Source organism: Sander lucioperca, chromosome 2, assembly GCF_008315115.2.
Source record: "Sander lucioperca isolate FBNREF2018 chromosome 2, SLUC_FBN_1.2, whole genome shotgun sequence".
In the NCBI taxonomy this organism is placed as follows: Eukaryota; Metazoa; Chordata; class Actinopteri; order Perciformes; family Percidae; genus Sander; species Sander lucioperca.
In genome coordinates, this window is record NC_050174.1 from 24,633,410 (window position 1) to 24,652,249 (window position 18,840).

The 18,840-nt window shown below is 40.0% G+C and overlaps 1 protein-coding gene and 1 long non-coding RNA gene across 3 annotated transcripts in view; one reads left to right on the forward strand and one right to left on the reverse strand.

Moving 5' to 3' along the window:
- LOC118493852 overlaps window positions 1-18,840 on the forward strand; it is a 210,705-nt gene that overhangs the window by 92,730 nt on the left and 99,135 nt on the right. The gene's annotated exons all lie outside the window — the stretch shown is intronic.
- Window positions 1-18,840, reverse strand: part of sema4c (sema domain, immunoglobulin domain (Ig), transmembrane domain (TM) and short cytoplasmic domain, (semaphorin) 4C) — a 114,145-nt gene that overhangs the window by 15,363 nt on the left and 79,942 nt on the right. For both annotated transcript variants that reach the window (XM_031300580.2, XM_031300579.2), the window contains 6 exons: window positions 10,383-10,445; window positions 8,094-8,192; window positions 7,465-7,561; window positions 6,601-6,720; window positions 4,006-4,157; window positions 1,048-1,223 (listed from right to left, as the gene is read on the reverse strand). In XM_031300580.2, the coding sequence (XP_031156440.1) occupies window positions 1,048-1,223; window positions 4,006-4,157; window positions 6,601-6,720; window positions 7,465-7,561; window positions 8,094-8,192; window positions 10,383-10,445 (707 nt within the window). The remainder of the gene's footprint in view (window positions 1-1,047; window positions 1,224-4,005; window positions 4,158-6,600; window positions 6,721-7,464; window positions 7,562-8,093; window positions 8,193-10,382; window positions 10,446-18,840) is intronic.

Genomic DNA, 18,840 nt, shown 5'->3' on the forward strand with positions numbered 1-18,840 from the left:
AGCAATGGTAAGATGCATTTCTTCTTGTTTTTTCAGATTACGTTTTTGGGGCTTTAATAGCCTTTAATCGACTGGACAGCTTAAAGACAGGAAATTGGGAGAGAAAGGGAGGACGACCTGCAGCAAAGGGCTGCCGGTTCGGACTCGAACCCACGGCCGCTGCGAAGGACTCAGCCTACATGGGGCGCACACTCTCTACTGGGTGAGCAGAGGTCGCACCGTATGATGCATTTCTGCTCCCAGGGCGAATTAACGTAGTTGGGTCATGATAAGTGCAGCAATTAATGATTATTTTCATTTCAGTCTATAAAATGTCAGAAAATGGTAAAAAGAAATGTCAATCAATGTTTCCCAAAGCCCAAGATGACATCCTCATTTGTCCACAACTCAAAGATATTGAGTTTACGTCACAGAAGAATGAAGAAACTAGAAAATATTCAATTTGTACTTCATTTTCATAAAAAAATGACTCAAACTGATTAATTGATTGTCAAAGTAGTTGGCCACTAATTTAAAAGTTGACAACTTGATTGACATGATACACAAACTGAAAGGTATAAGAAGTGATGAGTCGCATAAATAATGTGATTCAACGACCAATGGCTCCATCACCAGTCTATTGATATTTATGATGGAATGATTGTAGCACCTAATTAAATCAGCCTGATTCTGTTTAGCAAATGGACTCACTAGGATCTGAATCAACAATTATTATCCATGTGACATTAATAAAAGCAATACAATATATTCAAGCACACTTGACTTGTATCCACTCAAAATAACTCACATTACTGTCAGTCAAAAGCCTATTACATTAAAAGCCCAATTACACAGTAAATACCTATTCACATAAAGTACATAAGGCTGACCCACGATTTTAATAAAAAGCAGAGTGCCTGACATGTTGGGCGTAGTGCTGTAGTGTCTTGTCCTGACAGCAGTTGGCACATGTAGTGCTTAACTCATGTTTATCTGAGGACGACACTGAAATTGAGCCGTGTCTACAGTCTGTGTTCCACGTCACAGACAACGCTCGCTCTGACTCACCACTGGGCGTGGAAGATGCCAAAGAAGGTGGTCCCCCGCCAGTCCTGGCCCGGCAGCGTGAAGACGGCCCTCAGGTTGTTGAAGGAGACGTGGCGCTCAGGTAGAGAGCACTCCAGCCGGGCTTTCTGGAAAGTGGTCCACTTCTTCTGCAGGGTCCTGGTACCACCCAGATCCCCCTGAGAGAAGAGATACCAGGTGTCATCAATAGCTGATATGGGACCATTATATGTAAATTAGTTCAGATTATTTAAAGGCTCGCTTCACTCAAAACGATCTTTTGCTTATGGTTAGGGGAGGCAGTAGCTCAGTCCATAGGGAGTTGGGCTGGTTCAAGTCCCTGTACGGACCGAAGTACGGAGTGTGGACTGGTAGCTGGAGAGGTACCAGTTCACCCCCTGGGCACTGCCAAGGTGCTCTTGAGCAAGGCACCGAACCTCCCAACTGCTCGGGGCGCCTGTCCAGCAGTCGCAGCCCCCTCACTCTAACATCTCTCCATTTGAGCATGGAGCTGAGCATGTGTGTGTATTTCAAGCCTGTGTATAACATTGTAATTTCCCCACTGGAGATTAATAACAAGTATAAATTACAACAGCTGAAAATCTTGTTCTTTTATGTGTAGTGCTTAAACTTCCCACTTTGCTGCAGTGATGTAGAAGTGTACTATAGGGTGTAGTCAGCAGATGCAACAGATCAACCTGGTATTCAGGGTATTACTTGTTTTTTTATGCTGCTGCTGTCAAATATCATGTCTGTACATACACTGTATCTATAAATAATCAAACTGTTCCACATGAAGCTGTGGAACAGAGCTGGCTGAACTGTTGTCGTGTTGAAAAAAACCTCTTAAGACCCCGAGATGTTCAAGGGTACCATTGAAATGCAGGATAACAATAATAATGATATTCAAATATACAATAAACATTGCACATTGATAAATAGTCACTTTATATAATGTGTGGGCTCCATAGACGGGCCTGTCTGCTAGATTTGTCTCATTCCCATCATCCTCAGTGATTGCAGAAGCCGTAAAGAAGGAATAAAAAAAAAAATACATTGTGCGGCTGCAACAGCAATGTCAGCGGGATGAGCTGAATTATTCGTTGCTCTGGTACACACCATGTGTGAGCATCTGTTTCTAATTTCATTCAAAGAACTTTATTGTTCATCGCAGCGCAGACATTAAAGGACACTTGCCATAAAACAGTGCACATATTGTACACTTAACTGCACACATCTCCGACGACTGTTACCAATCTGTCTCTATTTTGCTCAGTTTAAAGGTTACTGACGTGATGTGTCTGCGTGAGTAACTGTAGCATGACACTAAAACCCCGTGCTGCGTCAACTAAAAGGTCACTGAAATTACACAAAATAAAAAGAGCTGCTATCTAAAGTCTCACAGATCTTCTCACAACTAGAAGCCCACTCTGATGTCTGGCCATAATCCATGTGGTATATCAAACCTAATCGGTTATCCTAATGAGGCTGTTTAAGGACAATTCCGGCGCAAAATGAACCTAGGGGTTAATAACATATGTGTACAGAGTCGACCATTATCTGTGATATGTTTTCATGCTAATCGAATGTGTCTCTAGCTTGAAACAAGCTACCGCAAACCGGTGATTAGCTGCTAACGCTAGCTTTCGGGTAAATCACTGTTTTACAGCAAACAAATTCCTTGTATGTGTAAAAAACGTACTTGGCAATAAAGCTTTTCTGATTCTGAGGACACCTCTTTTCTGTGTGCAGCCTTTTCTTTGTGCCTTATTCCGATAATAATATAATTATCAATATTATAATATTGTATTTTAACCCTCTGAGGACGAAAGACGCAGCGACGAGTCCAAACGATGTTTGACAAAACTCCTACTCAAAAAGCGACATTACAAAATTTCACCTCAGAAAATGTATTTACTATTTTAATCATATATAACCTAAGACTTTGGTAAACTCATTTCAAGCACCGAAACAATTCGTACAACACGTCATAAGTTAAGGTTTGTTTTCAAACGAGATTTGAGGAATTTCAAAAAGCCAAGATCAACATTCTCTTTACACATTGCTCTAGAAAAAATGTGGGCGTCACTATACGGAATGCTGAGTTTGTTCTGAACATTTTGATATGAAACACACGGGGATCAGTTATATGCAAATACCGTAAAAAGGTACATTTAAGAAGATATGTGAAAATGCCCTTAGACCTCAGAGGGTTAAAGCATTCAGCTGTTTTCATAGTTTCTAATCTCTCTTATTGCATTCATCAGATCATGTTTGATGCAGAACTTGTAGAGAAATCACGTTTCTATCATGTTCAACCTGGCGCTACATAGGCCATGATAGACGGAGGGAACAATGCAGTTTAATTCAAATGTGCTTGGTGATCTTGCAAATGCCGTTAGGAGCGCAAGGAGGAGGCAGAGGAACGTGATTTTTATTTACAGATGATCTGTCTCATGTACTACTGTCAGGATGTAGTGACAGTTTCAGCAAATATGACAAAAAGTTACACCTTTTATAAAAGTTACCTACTGAACATTTAATATAGCACATTGAATATTTAATAGCTGTAAAACAACTATACCAGTTGCCTCCTTATATGGGCATCTCCTGTTGAAGTATGTAAGCCCAAAACTGTTAGTAAGTGCTGTCTCACATTATTAAGTGCACAGAAACAGCTGCCAAAACAGCTGGAGAAAACAGAAAACATCTGATTTCAAGCCAAGCGTGCATGAAACTATTTTTAAAGTCAAAACTTGTTTTGGGCTTACAAATGTCCATCGTGCATTCTTAAATAGTCACATGCAGATTTATTACTGTTTGAATTAGTTTGTGCTTTTCCCTCCGTTTTGTCATTAAATGTCCACAGACACACCACACGCAGAAAGAGAAGAAGGCAGTTTTAGGAGATTCCTAATTGAATCTGTTCTGATCAGTTTGAATTATCTGTTTGGGTGTTACCTTGCAGACCCGGGCCACTCTGGCCACGGTGAGCTCCGTGTCACAGTCCAGCTCCAACGCTCGCTCGCTGAAGAAGAAGTAGATCTTGTCGTCGTCCCCCTCTTTAGTGCCACTGCTCTCCCTCACGAGGGCTGAACCCACAAAGTCCGGCTCTGCACGCACGCACGCACGCACACACACACACACACACACACACACACACACACACACACACACACACACAGAGAGAGAGAGAGAGAGAGAGAGAGAGAGAGAGAGAGAGAGAGAGAGAGGAGTGGTATCAGAAAGACATACATCACAACTGAATAAAATGAGGTGGAGGTGCATTTGGACTGAATCACATGCACACACACACACACACACACACACACACACACACACACACACACACACACACACACTTGACACCTCCATCTCATTCCCTGCCGCACCTTCTCACCTCTCTGTCTATTTTCTATCATCACTCTCTCCTTCCCCTCATCTCTCCTCCAGTCATTTCTCGCTCTCCGTCTGCCTAGCGCCCCCTTTTAGCAGCCCATTTTGTGTTTCTCACTTCCTCCCGTCCTTTCCGTTTTGCTCAGATTCTCTCTATAATATATCCAGCCCTCAATAGGTTTTGAATGATATGTTTTTTTAAAAGGCAGATAGAGACATTTTTTGGACTCCAGCTGCAGGTGGCTTCAAATTCAACCATTTTAATGCAAAAGCTTTTTGGGTTTTGTTTTTTACAGTATTACAAGGTTACAATGTTTTCCCAGATGAACTGCTATTTTAGTATAAAAGTCTGTGAAGCAGTATTTTAAGCCGTCATGAGGCACTACAACTCTCCACTGAAACTCAAGCTAATTAAATGCTTTTAGACTGGTTAGAAGCTGCTTAAATTGAGGTGAGGCTAACTTAATTGGTCTGGGTCTAGTTTTTAATAAAAGCTCTGTATCAGCATGTTTAATAAACGGACACAAACCTCAGCCTCATCTGTATGTTCCTCCTTCCTCCCCCTCCATTCTCCAGTCCCCTCACCTTCTCCCTCTATCTTCTCATCGCCAATCCTAATGTCTGTTCTTTCATCAGCCATTTTTCCTGCTGTGACTTCATCCTCTTCTCTCCCCTTCATTTCTCTCCAAGTAGCTCACTCCTTTCCCCACCTCGTCCCCCTGAAAGATAACGATCCGAGTCCTGCAATTCATTTCCTGCAACTCATTTCTTTATTCTCTTGTTCTTGTGCATGTTTCTGCCTCTTACTTTTTTGTAATGAAAGTTAAAAAGAAGCCGTCGTTATCAACCTCTAACGCGATTCATTTTATTTGAATACATATTTAATTTGTCAGTGTGGCAGTGTCTCGGATAGAAACTTAAACCTGGACTGATGCAGAATATTTTAGTTTAATTCTATACAGATATGGATGAACAGATATTTTTCCATACATTTAAATTTTTGTTTTGAACATAATTTTAAAATACAAGTGTATGATTCACAGTTTGCTCCCCAGCACACTATAATTACAGTAGGCACAGATACTTGTACTTTAGTGTGGTGGGTGTTGTCTTCTTTCATCGCCTTTCCAAAACCAACACGTGGCACGCACGCACGCACGCACGCACGCACGCACGCACGCACGCACTAAAAGTAACAGTGTAAGGAATGCATTAAACAGTTTGTTTCTGTGCTTTACGTAAGCTACAAACGTTAGCATGTCTGGCAACTAGCTTACTACTACCTACAGTAGTATGCTAGTTGTAAGCTAGCAGTACAAACACTACTACTAGCTAGCACAAACAGTGTAGCTAGTTAACGTATTGATTGAAAACACAAAGATAAAGGCAGGGATTTAACCTCTGTGTTGCTTTTCCAAGAATGTTTTTTTCTATAGTTAGCATCCACACAAGGTTAAATTAGAACCAAATAACATTTTAATTAATTTTCTACTTATAATAACGTATTATACTAGGGCTAATTAGCCGCAATACGAGAACAATGCTGTCCTTTATTTCCATGTCTTCTACATGCACCATTAACTGGTGAGGATACCGACGTTTTGCCTGGGACATGCAGCTATTAGCCTCAGTCTTTTATAGCATGTATGTAGCTAATAAGTTCACATTTAAGACCCTTTTACATTCGTTTGAACACAACCCATCTGAAAAGATTAAAAAGTCAGCTGGAGACAGTTTTCGAACAACTCATTAGAGCTGGGAAAAAAATCGTCGGCTGTCAGCTGGAAATGAACAGCCTGCTGTAGTTTACTTCTGTGTGAGATCGATGACCCATTGTTTCAAAAACTAGGGATTTTGAGTAGTAAATGTTATCATCAGCCATTGTTATCATAAATCCATGCTAGAATAAAGCTTTGGCAGATGTAGCAACAGTAAGGGGGTTGGGGCTAAGCATAAGAACTGGTCAAATAAAAACATTAGTATTAAAAGAAATTGTAAAAACTCAACAATATAGTATATACAGTATATATATGTATATATATATATATACATATATATATTCTTTTTTCTATCCATTCCTTCCCCTTTTCTTCCCTCCCTGCTTCAGTTGGCAGGCTGACCACTTTCTCTTTGTCTTTCTAATGTCCTCTTTTCACTTACCATTGAGCCAGGCAGGCAAGTATTCGCTCTTCATGCTGTAGTGCTGTTGGCCCAGGTTCCTCAGAATGACTGGCTCTGTACCCAGGAAGTTGTTGAGCGTTGCGGAGTACAGCTCCTTATCTGTACCAACAAAATGCAAGCTTTTAGTTTAATTCTGTTTTTCAGCCATAATTGTACAGGCCTGAGAGAAGGACAGTGGTTCAGTGGGGAGACATAGAAAAGAACAGAGAATGGGTGCCTATTGGTTCAGAGATGTTGTTCACAATGAAGTGAATACAGCATGCACAGTTGAATTGGACTCCTCTGGACTCTCAGTGCAGTATCGTATGGCTACACAACAGATGGGAAGTTTGTGGAGAATTAATGGATATGTTATGCTTCTGTTAGAGCTGTAAAAACATGGTGCTGTTCACTTAAAGCTGTGGTAGGCAATTTATTTTTGGCATCGTTGGGCAAATATTCCATAATAATCTTTCAGCATATTGTAATTCAAGTGGTCTGAGAGAAAACAAGACTCCTGCATCTCTTCTTTGATGAATGCATTTCCAACTAAGGACTAACATGCAGTTTTAGTTTAACATGACCCTTAAATGATCGTTACAGCCATTCAAAAACACTTAGTATTTAAGTGTAAGTTGTATTACACAACTTGTATTTTCTTGTATTATAAAAGGTTTTTTTCTTATTTTATAAAAGGCTTGTCTGTAAATGGAGTACATGAAAACATGCATACATTTACATAAAGCTAAGTACAGTATGTGCTCTCTCTCACACACACACACACACACACACACACACACACACACACACACACACACACACACACACACACACACACACACACACACACACATTTTTACTCACCCACTATCAGGCCAGTATGCCCCTTGGCTGGGTCATATGGACATTTACCCTTTCCATCTTCCAGGGCTGCAGTGTTGAGGGTAAAATAGTCTGCGTTCTGTAAACACACACACACACACACACACACACACACACACACACACACACACACACACACACACACACACACACACACACAGGTGTTATTTTCGTGCTCAGTGTGTATCATGAACCACATGACAAAGCTCTGTCTGTCCGTTACAAGGACCATAGCTTCACCCCTCACCATGTTGTCCAATCGCATTAGTGTCACTCACTCAATCACACACACACACACACACACACACACACACACACACACGCACACACGCACACACACACAAACAATAGCATTCACACATTCAGCTAATCCAGGATGGGATACTGTGTTCCACTGCATTTATTTTGATTTTATCACACAGTGGTCTTAGCCTGAGGTCAGATGGCTGACATCTCGAGTTGACACCTGTCAGGGTCAGCACCGGCTCGCAATAATACTATCTAGGGAAACTCACACACACACACACACACACACACACACACACACACACACACACACACACACACACACACACACACACACACACACACACACACATTGGCATACTTACCACGTAGGTGCATTTGGGCTGGAAGGCGTAGGTGCCGCAGGTGTAGAGGTGTGTGTGGTTGTAGCTCTGCAGGAAACGGATGTAGTTGAAGCACTCGGTCTGTGAAGGCGACAGGAGCAATTGTTAGAATGCTGTTGTCTTTCCTAAAGTGGCAGTCAGTGCTGTTTTATCCCCTGTTAAGCCCATTACACCATGAAGACTCTTGGTATGCACACACACACACACACACACACACACACACACACACACACACACACACACACACACACACACACACACACACACACACACACACCTCTAAAATGTAGCTTTTGTCTAATGCTTCAACTTCAGTTCTTTTAAATCCATTTTAACCTGCAATACCTCATTAACCTTGGGGACGAGATCATGTTTGTTGATGCAATAATATCATTTCATTAAAAATTTGTGAAATCTGTTGGCCAGTCAGCGATTGAACGGATCTTTTGGCTGTGCCATGTTCTTGGTGTAGAGAAATTGAGGACACGGAACACAGGCAGCCTCCGGGAAAAACATTCCACTTTCATTTCTTTTGTGTTTGATGTAAATCCATTTAAACACAGTTTTAAAAGGACATCACTTGCACATTATATTGAGGACATAACTTAATAGATGATGTAGTGATGTAACCACATTATCTAAGTAACCTTTAAACTGAACAGAAAAGCGACAGATTGTTTCCATTCAAAAGATATGTGTGCAATTAACAGTGTAATATATGCACAGTTTTATGGGTAGTGCCCTTTAATGTCTGTGCTGTGATGAACAATAAAGCTCTTTGAATGGAATTGGAAACAGATGCTCACACATGATGCGAGAGGAATGAATAATTCAGTGCATCCACTTGATGTTGCTTTTCCAGCAGCAAAACAATATCTGTATCTCACGGATGTAATAGGCGCATTATGATTTTTTTTATTTTTTTTTTATTCATTTTTACAGTTCCAGCAATCAGTGAGGATAATCATGTGAGATGTGTGTGGCAGACGGGCTTCTTTCAGGCCCGCAACTACAACATTACATGAAAAGACAGATCATTAAGTATAACGACGGGCAGTGTAAACACCATATGGTTATTCTTGCATATTAAGTCAATTTCTGTTGTATATGTAACCATATGTTTTACCGTAAGCATTCACAGCTATGTTAGTCACAGGACTGAAGTAGCTGTGCAGAATAAATTTACTTTTGACGGCATTTTTGACTTAATGTACCATACAACTATCCAGATCACAGGCCATCATTTTAAGAGCTACACACCCAAACAGTGAAATGACCAATTACATGTTAAGTTTTAATAACTTTTAAAAACACTGGAGTATTTTTAAAGCTCCTGATATACTCATTTCTCAACATGTTTTTCTTTCTTTCTCGGAGTCAATTAGAATGAAAGTAGTGTTGCTACCACTGCACTCCAGTGAACTATTCTGTTTTGAAACCACATCAAAGATTACTGTTGTGCAATGCGAGAAGTTTTAGCTCCATTTCCAAAAGCGCTGCGTTTCTATAAAATATTAAACAAGGCTCCCTGCAAATGTATATTTTGCAGTCTAAGAAGTGAGAAGCTCTCACTGACATTAAAGTGCAAAGCTGGGGCCAGTTCATTATCTGTGTTTACAAATGTGCCACAAGTGATGGTTAAGAACTAGAGGCTCATAAGCATGGACAAGGTATGAGTTAGTATCATCAAACATTTGGAAAAAGTGGAACCTCATTATGCGATTTCTTCCTAAAAAAAAAAAATCTGATTGAAGAATGCTTCTCTGACTGTGGAACATCATTATAAGAAGCCCATGCATAAATTAAAGGAATTGTGTCCTGCTGAGAGTTAGATGAGAAGATTGATTCCACTCTCATGTCTGCCGTCTGTTAAATACAAAGCCTCAGCATCAGTCTTTATCACATATTAGATTCTCTCTGAAACAGGACTTCACCTACTTTTTGTCACTCAAGACAATTTTTTTTAAACAGCAGATATGGTTTGTTTGTCCAAGAAAAAATTCCTTTGGGACAATAAAATCTAGCTTATTTTAGAACACTTAAAACCTAACCCTGTCTGGAAGACGCACTTCCCCTGTGTGCTAATGTAATGACTGGAAGGTTTCCAGTGGGAAACCCCAGACTGACTTGACAAAATGTAATTGAGCAAAGTGAAGTGAGTAATGTCGCTCTCATAAACCAATGTCTTAAAAAAAAACTACTGCCATGGTGCCCTGGAGCAATGCAGGTAACCCCGACGACTCTAACACTGTCAGCTAAAATCCATGTTACCTGGTTGTTCTTCCCCTTGGCAACACACTCTCTCTTCTTATCCTGCGGAGCCAGCCAGTCAATCTGGAGAAAAGAAAGACACAGCTGGTGACAGGGTCCCACACATTGTCATGGACAAAATTTCAAAACTTTCCCATGATTCATTACGGACACATAATAAAGTTTCCATGAGGATTCACAACGCATAACCCAAACAGAACTGTATAGTACTTTACTCCAAATGTTACAGCTTTAGTGCGTAACTTTTTGATATTAATGAACGTCATCATTCAAGCACGGTCACTGAAGGCTTGTATCATGTGGACGCGCCGACAGTGTTGTTGTCATTACTTAGAACTCCTCATGGGGGCGGCAGAAACTACGCACTATAGCTTTAATTATTATATAAAAACAAACAGCAACTTTTATCAATTTAAAACAGTTAGTGTAGCAGCCACACCTTATCCAGTATGTTGTTTATGGTCTCATTTATATTATTCATTGATTATTATATTATGCACTGACATTGTAAGGTGGTGGGCGTGATAACATTATATTTGTTTGCTTCACCTGTTCCTGGTTTTTGAGCTTTGGCAGAGAGGGGGTGAGCCTGGGAGCGAAGACTTACTGTTGACCGCCGCACTCACGCACTTATTCAATTCACAAGGTAACTTTACATTTGGTAACTGCCTTGGCCTACTAGTTGTATTTTACGTGTGGGGGGAATAAATCATTGAAACTCGATCTTCAGTGCGTCACAGTGTGTTTTTCATCTCTCAGTATTTAGTCCCTCACGGCAGCACTTTTTTGGACTTCTTACAGCTGCAACAGTTAGTTATGTACATATTTTTCAATGTCTTTGATTATAAACTCTGGATGCAAGTCTGAAAAACAATGCTGCAACAAGTATGTAGCCTACATACTACATAATATTTCATGGCTCTCTAATGACCGATACAAATTGCATCGTCATTAGAGAGCCATGAAATAATAAATGAACACTTGCCCTGTGTCATTCAAACATATCAGATTCAAACTCTATTCAAACGTAATACAGCTAGCTGGCAAACATGAAGGGTTAGAAAAATGAAGTCACACACTGACGCATATTAGAGCTACGTTACGTCAACAGCTACAGAAAAAAATAAGCTATGTTAAATGGTTATGCACTGAAGATTACTGTAACAATTCATTTCGTTAAACACAACAAAATTCCATGACTTTTCCAAAACTTTCGAGGATTTTACTAACTAGTGCAGTGCCTGTTCAAAATGTGCCTGTTTGGAACGGGCCGATTGCTTGGCCTGTGGCATTGCATGCTTGTAGTTTTCTCCAGAACCACTGTACCCCAAAATTACTTACAGAAGACCCCCAAAGCAACCCAACTGTATACTACTGACTAACTCAGTACTTCAACTTCAGTGGAAAACATTGTAGTACTACACTTGCCTGACAGAGAAATGTTACTGGTTACGAGACTCAGATTTTACTCACAAAAAATACAAATTTACTGCTCACAGCAACTTTTGTTTGATGTCTGGTGTTGGCAATTTTATTGAGTTTCCTCTTAGCAAAACGCTCTGAGTGAATTTAAGCGGGACTTTTATTGTGAAGAGTGGACACGGAGGAAGTGAAGCCAGCGTTATGCCAGCGTCCTCAACCTTCATTGCGCGGTCGCTTAGTTTCATTCATATTTATTAATGTTAAACGCTGTCCAAACTGCTCCAAATTCCAAACACCAATTAAGTTCATTGGGTACCCAGCAATACACTCGCTAAGTGTGAAGTAGATTGGATTAACGGTTCTCGAGATTTTTGAAAGACAACAGACACACTCAAACACACACAGAGGGTCCTCGATTTATAGTTAGATTCAATGACATTTCCAGGCCAGGAAAATTAGATTTTTTTCCCATGACCGTGGGAACCCTGATGTGATGTGAGCAACATGTCTACAGGAACGTTTCTGTCTGCCTTTGGCCCATAAATAATACATCCCGCAAGAATGTATCAATATATCATCTTCATTCGTTGCCATAGCCTTTAAAAAAAATAATGCACAGAAAATACGTGAAAATGACATCATCTCATTTCTTTCTAACAGGGTGCACTCAGAGAGACACCATGGCAAAAAAATGCCATTTTGCTCGCTGCTGTAACTATAGCAACAACCACACAAAATGGTCCCTAATGACAGCGAGTGCATTCTTTCGATCCATCAAATAGGTACAAAGTGGTTTTTGAAAGATTGGAGTACAAAGTATGCTATTTCACCTTGAACCAAATATACAGTTAAGTCAGTTAAAATAGTTCTCAGACTGACATGGAGACCCAGGCTCGGTCCCCGGCAGCCGTGCTTTTAAGTTGGCCCCATCAAACATGCTGTTAGTGGCAGGCAGTGACAGTGAAACAGTGAGATCCTTTGTGCAGCAAAATTCCCTAATGATTTTACCATTGTCTAAGGATCAAAGACAGTGTACCATAATGCACCTGTGGAAAGTACTACTCCTCTGACAAGCTTTTGTCCTCCAAAAGGTACAATTCTGCTGACACATGTACAGCTGGGTATTAAAGTATTAAACTCGGATTTCCTTGACTGGGTTTAAACCAACAGCAATCAAACAGTGGGTTACTGCCAACCAAAAACAAATATGCACATTCTTTTAGGGCTGAGCAATTCATCGAATTTTAATCGCAATTATGATTTTAGCTATAACGATCACAAGAACAATGTAATCCAGAAAAACAATTATTTTGCACATTATGCTTGCAAGTAGACTCTTTTTTTGTCTTGTTTTCAGAATGAAAAAAATACGTTTATTTGATATAGCACCTTTTACAGACAAAGTCACAAAGTGCTTCACATGATAAACATTTGTAAAAATACAGTAAGATTCAACAGAAAATAAGCAAGGGAAAAAAATAATTGAATGACCAATGAAAATCATTTAAAAGATTAAAACCCAAAGTTACAAACATGAGTCAAAAGCGAGTTTAAACAAGTGCGTCTTCAGCTGCTTTTTAAAAGCTTCAACAGAGACTGCAGAACGTAAGTTCCACAGGTTTGGAGCCACCGCACTCAAAGGAACGGTCACCTTTAGTTTTTAAGCGAGTGCGTGGGACCACCAGTAGTCCCTGGTTAGAAGACCTGAGGGACCTGTTAGTAGTGTACGGATGGAGCAGGTCAGAGATATAAACAGGTGGCTGACCATGCAAAGCTTTATAAGTCAGAACAAGAACTTTAAACTGGATCCTGAACTTGATCAGAAGCCAATGTAATGAGTAGGGGTGTGAATCTTCACTGGCCGCATGATTCAATTCGATTACGATTATCCTGTCAACGATTTGATACGATTCGATATCCTGATGCATCACGATGCACCACCTCCTCAAATTCATTATATATTGCTACACATGGTTTTCATCAACCATTTCCATTGCATCTGCTCTTAAAAAGACACACAGTCTGAACGCACAAGATAACAGACAAAAGGCAAAAACAGAAAAAGCAGCAAACTGAAAATCAACAAGCAATATCAGTAGGCAATAATCAATTATTGTCATCCACACCCGTGTCGCGATGCATCGATGGCATTAATAATTTCAACACCCCTAGTAATGAGTATAAAATTGGAGTGATATGCGACATCCTGCTGGACCTGGTCAACAGCCTTGCAGCAGAGTTCTGGACCAGTTGTAGACGGTCCTGGGACAACTTGCTGAGACAGGTGAAAATGGAGTTGCAGTAATCAAGCCGGGATGATATAAAACCATGAATGATCATCTCAAGCTCAGAATGGGAAACAACAGCTCTAAGTTTGGCAATGTTTCTTAACTGAAAGAAACATGTTCATCATATTATGATCAAATATAACAGCAAGATTTCTCAGTTTGGACTGTACCGCTGAAGGAAGGGACCCCAAAAGCTGAAAAAGAATAACGTAAGGGAAATTTTCACAGTTCAAGGTGTTGTACTGTAGATTTGCTTAACTGTTTCACTGTTTTTTTAAGTTCAAGAATTGCAACATCTTTCCAAAAGTCAATGAGGAAACGTGTTAAATTATCGTGATTTCAGTATTGACCAAAATAATTGTGATTATGAGTCTGTCCATAACCGAGCAGCCCTACATTCTTTCACACTTTATACATCCATACTTCCCTTCACCGTTGACGTTTGATATTTAGTGCTATTTACAGTAGCTGCGTTTTTTGATTGGCTGTGTGACACATGGCTGAACTTTGCTCCGTGGACAGAGGCCCAAAATATCAAGTGTGTTTACTAAGAGCTTTCCACACCATTAGAAAGAATTACACTGGTCATTACAGCTGGAGAGCTGCTGAAAACTCAGTATTAAACTCGGATTTACTTGACTGGGTTTAAACCAGCAGCAATCAAACAATGGGTGTATTGTTTTATTGTATAGTTTTGCCGACCGGATACAGCAAAAGTTGAATCTATCAACTAGCGTTGCTCTGGTTGGTTGTAGTGCTATCCTATTGCGTGCAGAGGGAATTGAAAGACAACCGTTTATCCCGCCCCTGGGATTGAGCCCTGCCAATGGTGAGTTGTCCACTGAATGCTCACATTCAATAGACCTTTTGGCAGACATGTTGACATGTCATAGTAGGAAAAGCACAGGTGTATTCCAAACCATTAATGATGGCTGCATTCCACTTAGGAGAGGTCCTGGTATTGTGCATGCTGACTCACTGAAATAGCTTACTGGGACACTTGATGGAATTGAACCATCGTTAAGGTTATCAATTTCAGCTGTGCTTTTCCTACTATGACAAGTCAAAATGTCTGCTGTGAAAAAGGTCCATTCTCACTGTAGAGATGATGGAGTTGGAATGGTTAAGATTTAATAACTGAATTAAAAATTTGAATTAGTGGCCGTGAAATATTACCTGTAGGATCTGTGCCGTTAACTAATGCACTAGTTTCTAAAGAAAGACGAGATAAAATAAGGCATTGCAACACCAGCACTTCATTGTTACTTCTAATTTGTTCCCAAGGGATTCTTATTAGTCACTGTCTACTTTATTATCTAATGAAGAAATTCACTCTTAATTCACACTCTTAAGGATTTAATGTGCCACATTAATATAAATATATCAATATGTCAACAACTTTTATTTTTAAAGCTTAGTATTGTATGCACCATAATAAAAGGTAATGTGTAAAGGCTTTAGGCCGCCCTACATGTTATTGTAGGCCCAGTTTAATTTGCAATTTAATTTGATGCAATATATGTACAGTAGTAGGGGGTCCCTGCTCCGTCTCTTTTTCTGTCATAGTCATTGAAAAGGTCTGAACTGATGAGCGGAAACCTTTATTTTGGGAAAGACCTCAGTGCTATTACATGGACACTTGGGAGTTTTTCCTCGCCACTGTCACACTAAATGCTTGCTCTTGGGGGAATTACTGTAATTGTTGGGTCCTTGTATGTTATAGAGTGTGGTCTAGACCTACTCTATTTGTAAAGTGTCCTGAGATAACTCTTCTTATGATTTAATACTATAAATAAAATTGAATTGAAATAGCGCATTACTACAGCAAATTCAGTCCAGATTGTATCAGCGGTGTCTGAGGTAACACACGGGATGAGTGAACAAAAATCATAAATGAAATGTTAAAAAACAATCACCATGGGGAAAGAACATAACTAAATAACATCGGAGGAAGCACTTCAGACACGAAAGGGAGCTGCGTGTCTCAAAGAAAGTCACAAAACCCTTCCTAGAAAATATTCACGGCAGAAAGACAGACATGAAAGTAATGAAAGAAGACAGCAAAGAAATGAAAGAGTAGCAGTTAAAGGAAGGAAGGAAGGAAAGAAGGAAGGAAGGAAGGGTGAGGAGGGGTGAGGGAGAGATGGGCAGATGGTGACAGAGGGGATGGACTATTCCCTCGTGCTCGCGCTGTCATTTGGTCTGTGTCCTTCCCTCTACATCGCACACTGGGGGCTGACAACAGGTGGGCTTATCATTACTGTAAGACTCATAACCCTCACTCAAACAGCCTGTGCTGCATGTGTCAGTGTGTGTGTGTGTGTGTGTGTAGCCTATGTGTGTGTGCATCTAATAACTGCTCATTATGGCGCTAAATCAGATAACAATTCCCAAACCGCTGCGGGCTGCTCACTGCACCTTCATTGGACTGCTGTAATTGTATTGATTGCAATATGGACCAATTATTGAGGGAGCAAAGCAAAAAACCTGATTGAGTCTCCGAGGCTTGTGTGTGTGTGAGTGTGTGTATATCAGGTCAGGTGCAGGGTATTTATAGAGCACTTTAAAACAAACAGGTTTTCCCCAGAGTGCTTCACAGAAAAAACAAGACGCACAAATTAAAACAAGAAAAAAATAAAAACCATGATTGAATAAGTGCATCATAAAGGAACAGAGCCAAAGCCCGTGAAAGTGTATGTGCGAATGTGTGCGTGCGTGACAGTGCCTGTGCTGACAGAAGTGAAATATTGGAGCCAATTGCCACGCATATTGCGATCTTAATATCTGGCAGCTCACTCATGCTATTATCGTTGGAGGCTTTTAGCAACAGATAACATAAATAACTTCCAAATAAAGTAATAACTCGTCAGAAAAACATCTGAACTCAGTCCAAGATGTATAAAACTTGATCATGTAAAAACCCCTTTCCTGATTAACAATGACTCATTATGTTATAAGAGCTTGTTTTTCAAAACTCAGTCAAAGGCTGTTAGATAAGTCTGAAACACTACACATAGTGATGCATTAATACATAATAGTGTGAGATAATGAAAATGGAATGTAAGCTTTTTTCCCCCACCACTAACACCAACTTATTAGTTGTACACTTATTTTTGGAATTCATGACCAATAGACCTCATTTATATGAAATCAAACCTATTTTTTGACTTTAAAAAAAGCTGAAATTATCAATTATTTTGACTAATATTTTAAATCAGAAGAACATACTGTATTTAGAGAATCACAGACTGGTTTATGTCAAAGTTTGGTCAGGATACTGTTTTGAAACCAATTATTTTTTTCTCTCTCTAAATGCTATAAAATGGAATAAAACACCCCAAATTAAATACTCAAAGAGCCTTTCTATGAAACCATCCATGTCATATTTGTGCAATTTGGTTGAAAGAAACTCAAATTTCTGCCATAGAAACTGGCTGTTTTCTGCTTTGGAAAAGATGACATGGAGGTCTCTTAGCTAATAGCAGCAATCAATCCATTGTATTATTTGTTTGACACATTTTGAGAAGGTATTAAGGCATTGCTTGACAATTAGCTTGAAGGCCTGGGGATTTAATAAAAGCGGTACAGGCCAGACCAATTAAAGACCCAACAACTAGAATGACTCAGTTGACTTTATAATGCTACTATTAGAGAAACATTTTTTGTGTGTGTCACAAAAAATGTCCTTGAGTCCTAAAATTAGTCAAAAAAAGAATAAAATAAGGTCGGTCTGCAAGTTAATAGGCAGCAGAGAAGTGTGGCAGAAGCAGAGATTATGCTCTATGTTTTTCTTCCTTTCCTGCATAACCAAGCTGAACCTTTCCCGCAATTATTATCTCCCAGTTAATATTATAATTGAATTTGGTGTATTTAAATGAAGCCTCTGCAATGTGTGTTTATCTCTGCAGTGCTCAATAACCAGGCTGTGTGAAGGAGACGCTGCTTTTTGTTCCAGAACTGTCCATCATCAAACTCTGTGATATTAAAATCTCTAAATGTGTTATCATTTTCATTTCTCACATTTCTACAAAAGCCTTTCAGAATGTGTGGGCGTTTGCAGTGACAAGTAGTCAGGCACTGTTGTGGATACAATTTTCTTTTCCTATCCTATTGAGCTTTAGTAAAAATCCAATACCTTAAATGGTGGAAAATGCGGCCTTAAAGCACCAAAATGATAGCCTGACAAGCCAGACCCACATCAAGATGTAGGGTCTGGGAACTCACCATTGGCAGGGCTCAATCCGAGGGGCGGGATAAACGGTTGTATTTCAAATTCCCTCTGCACGCAATAGGATAGCGCTACAACCAACCAGAGCAACGCTAGTTGATAGATTCAACTTTTGCCGTATCCGGTCGACAAAACTCCGAACACATCTTCCTTTTTTAAGAATGACTTCAGTGCCGTTCTTTGTTCTTTTCTCAAAGAAAAGCTTAACTCCAAGTCTTCCAGAAGACTGCTGTTCCAAGCAGCAGCAGCCATAAGCCCGCCCACTGACTCTATACACGATGTGATTGGCCTGACTAGAGTTTGGTTTTTCCACCTTGCAAGCCAACGGAGAGTTCCTAGACCCCCCTGGCTGCAAATTAAATTTGCTGCCGCTAGGGTGCGTCTAGATTTCTAGGCTACCAAAAAGAGCTTTCTATAAAGCTATAGTGAGCGACTATTTTTTATTAATGACCGTCCGTTACATACGGACGGTCGTTGCCAAATGAGTTGCTACAAAGCTAGTTAAGACTATCGGCTCCAC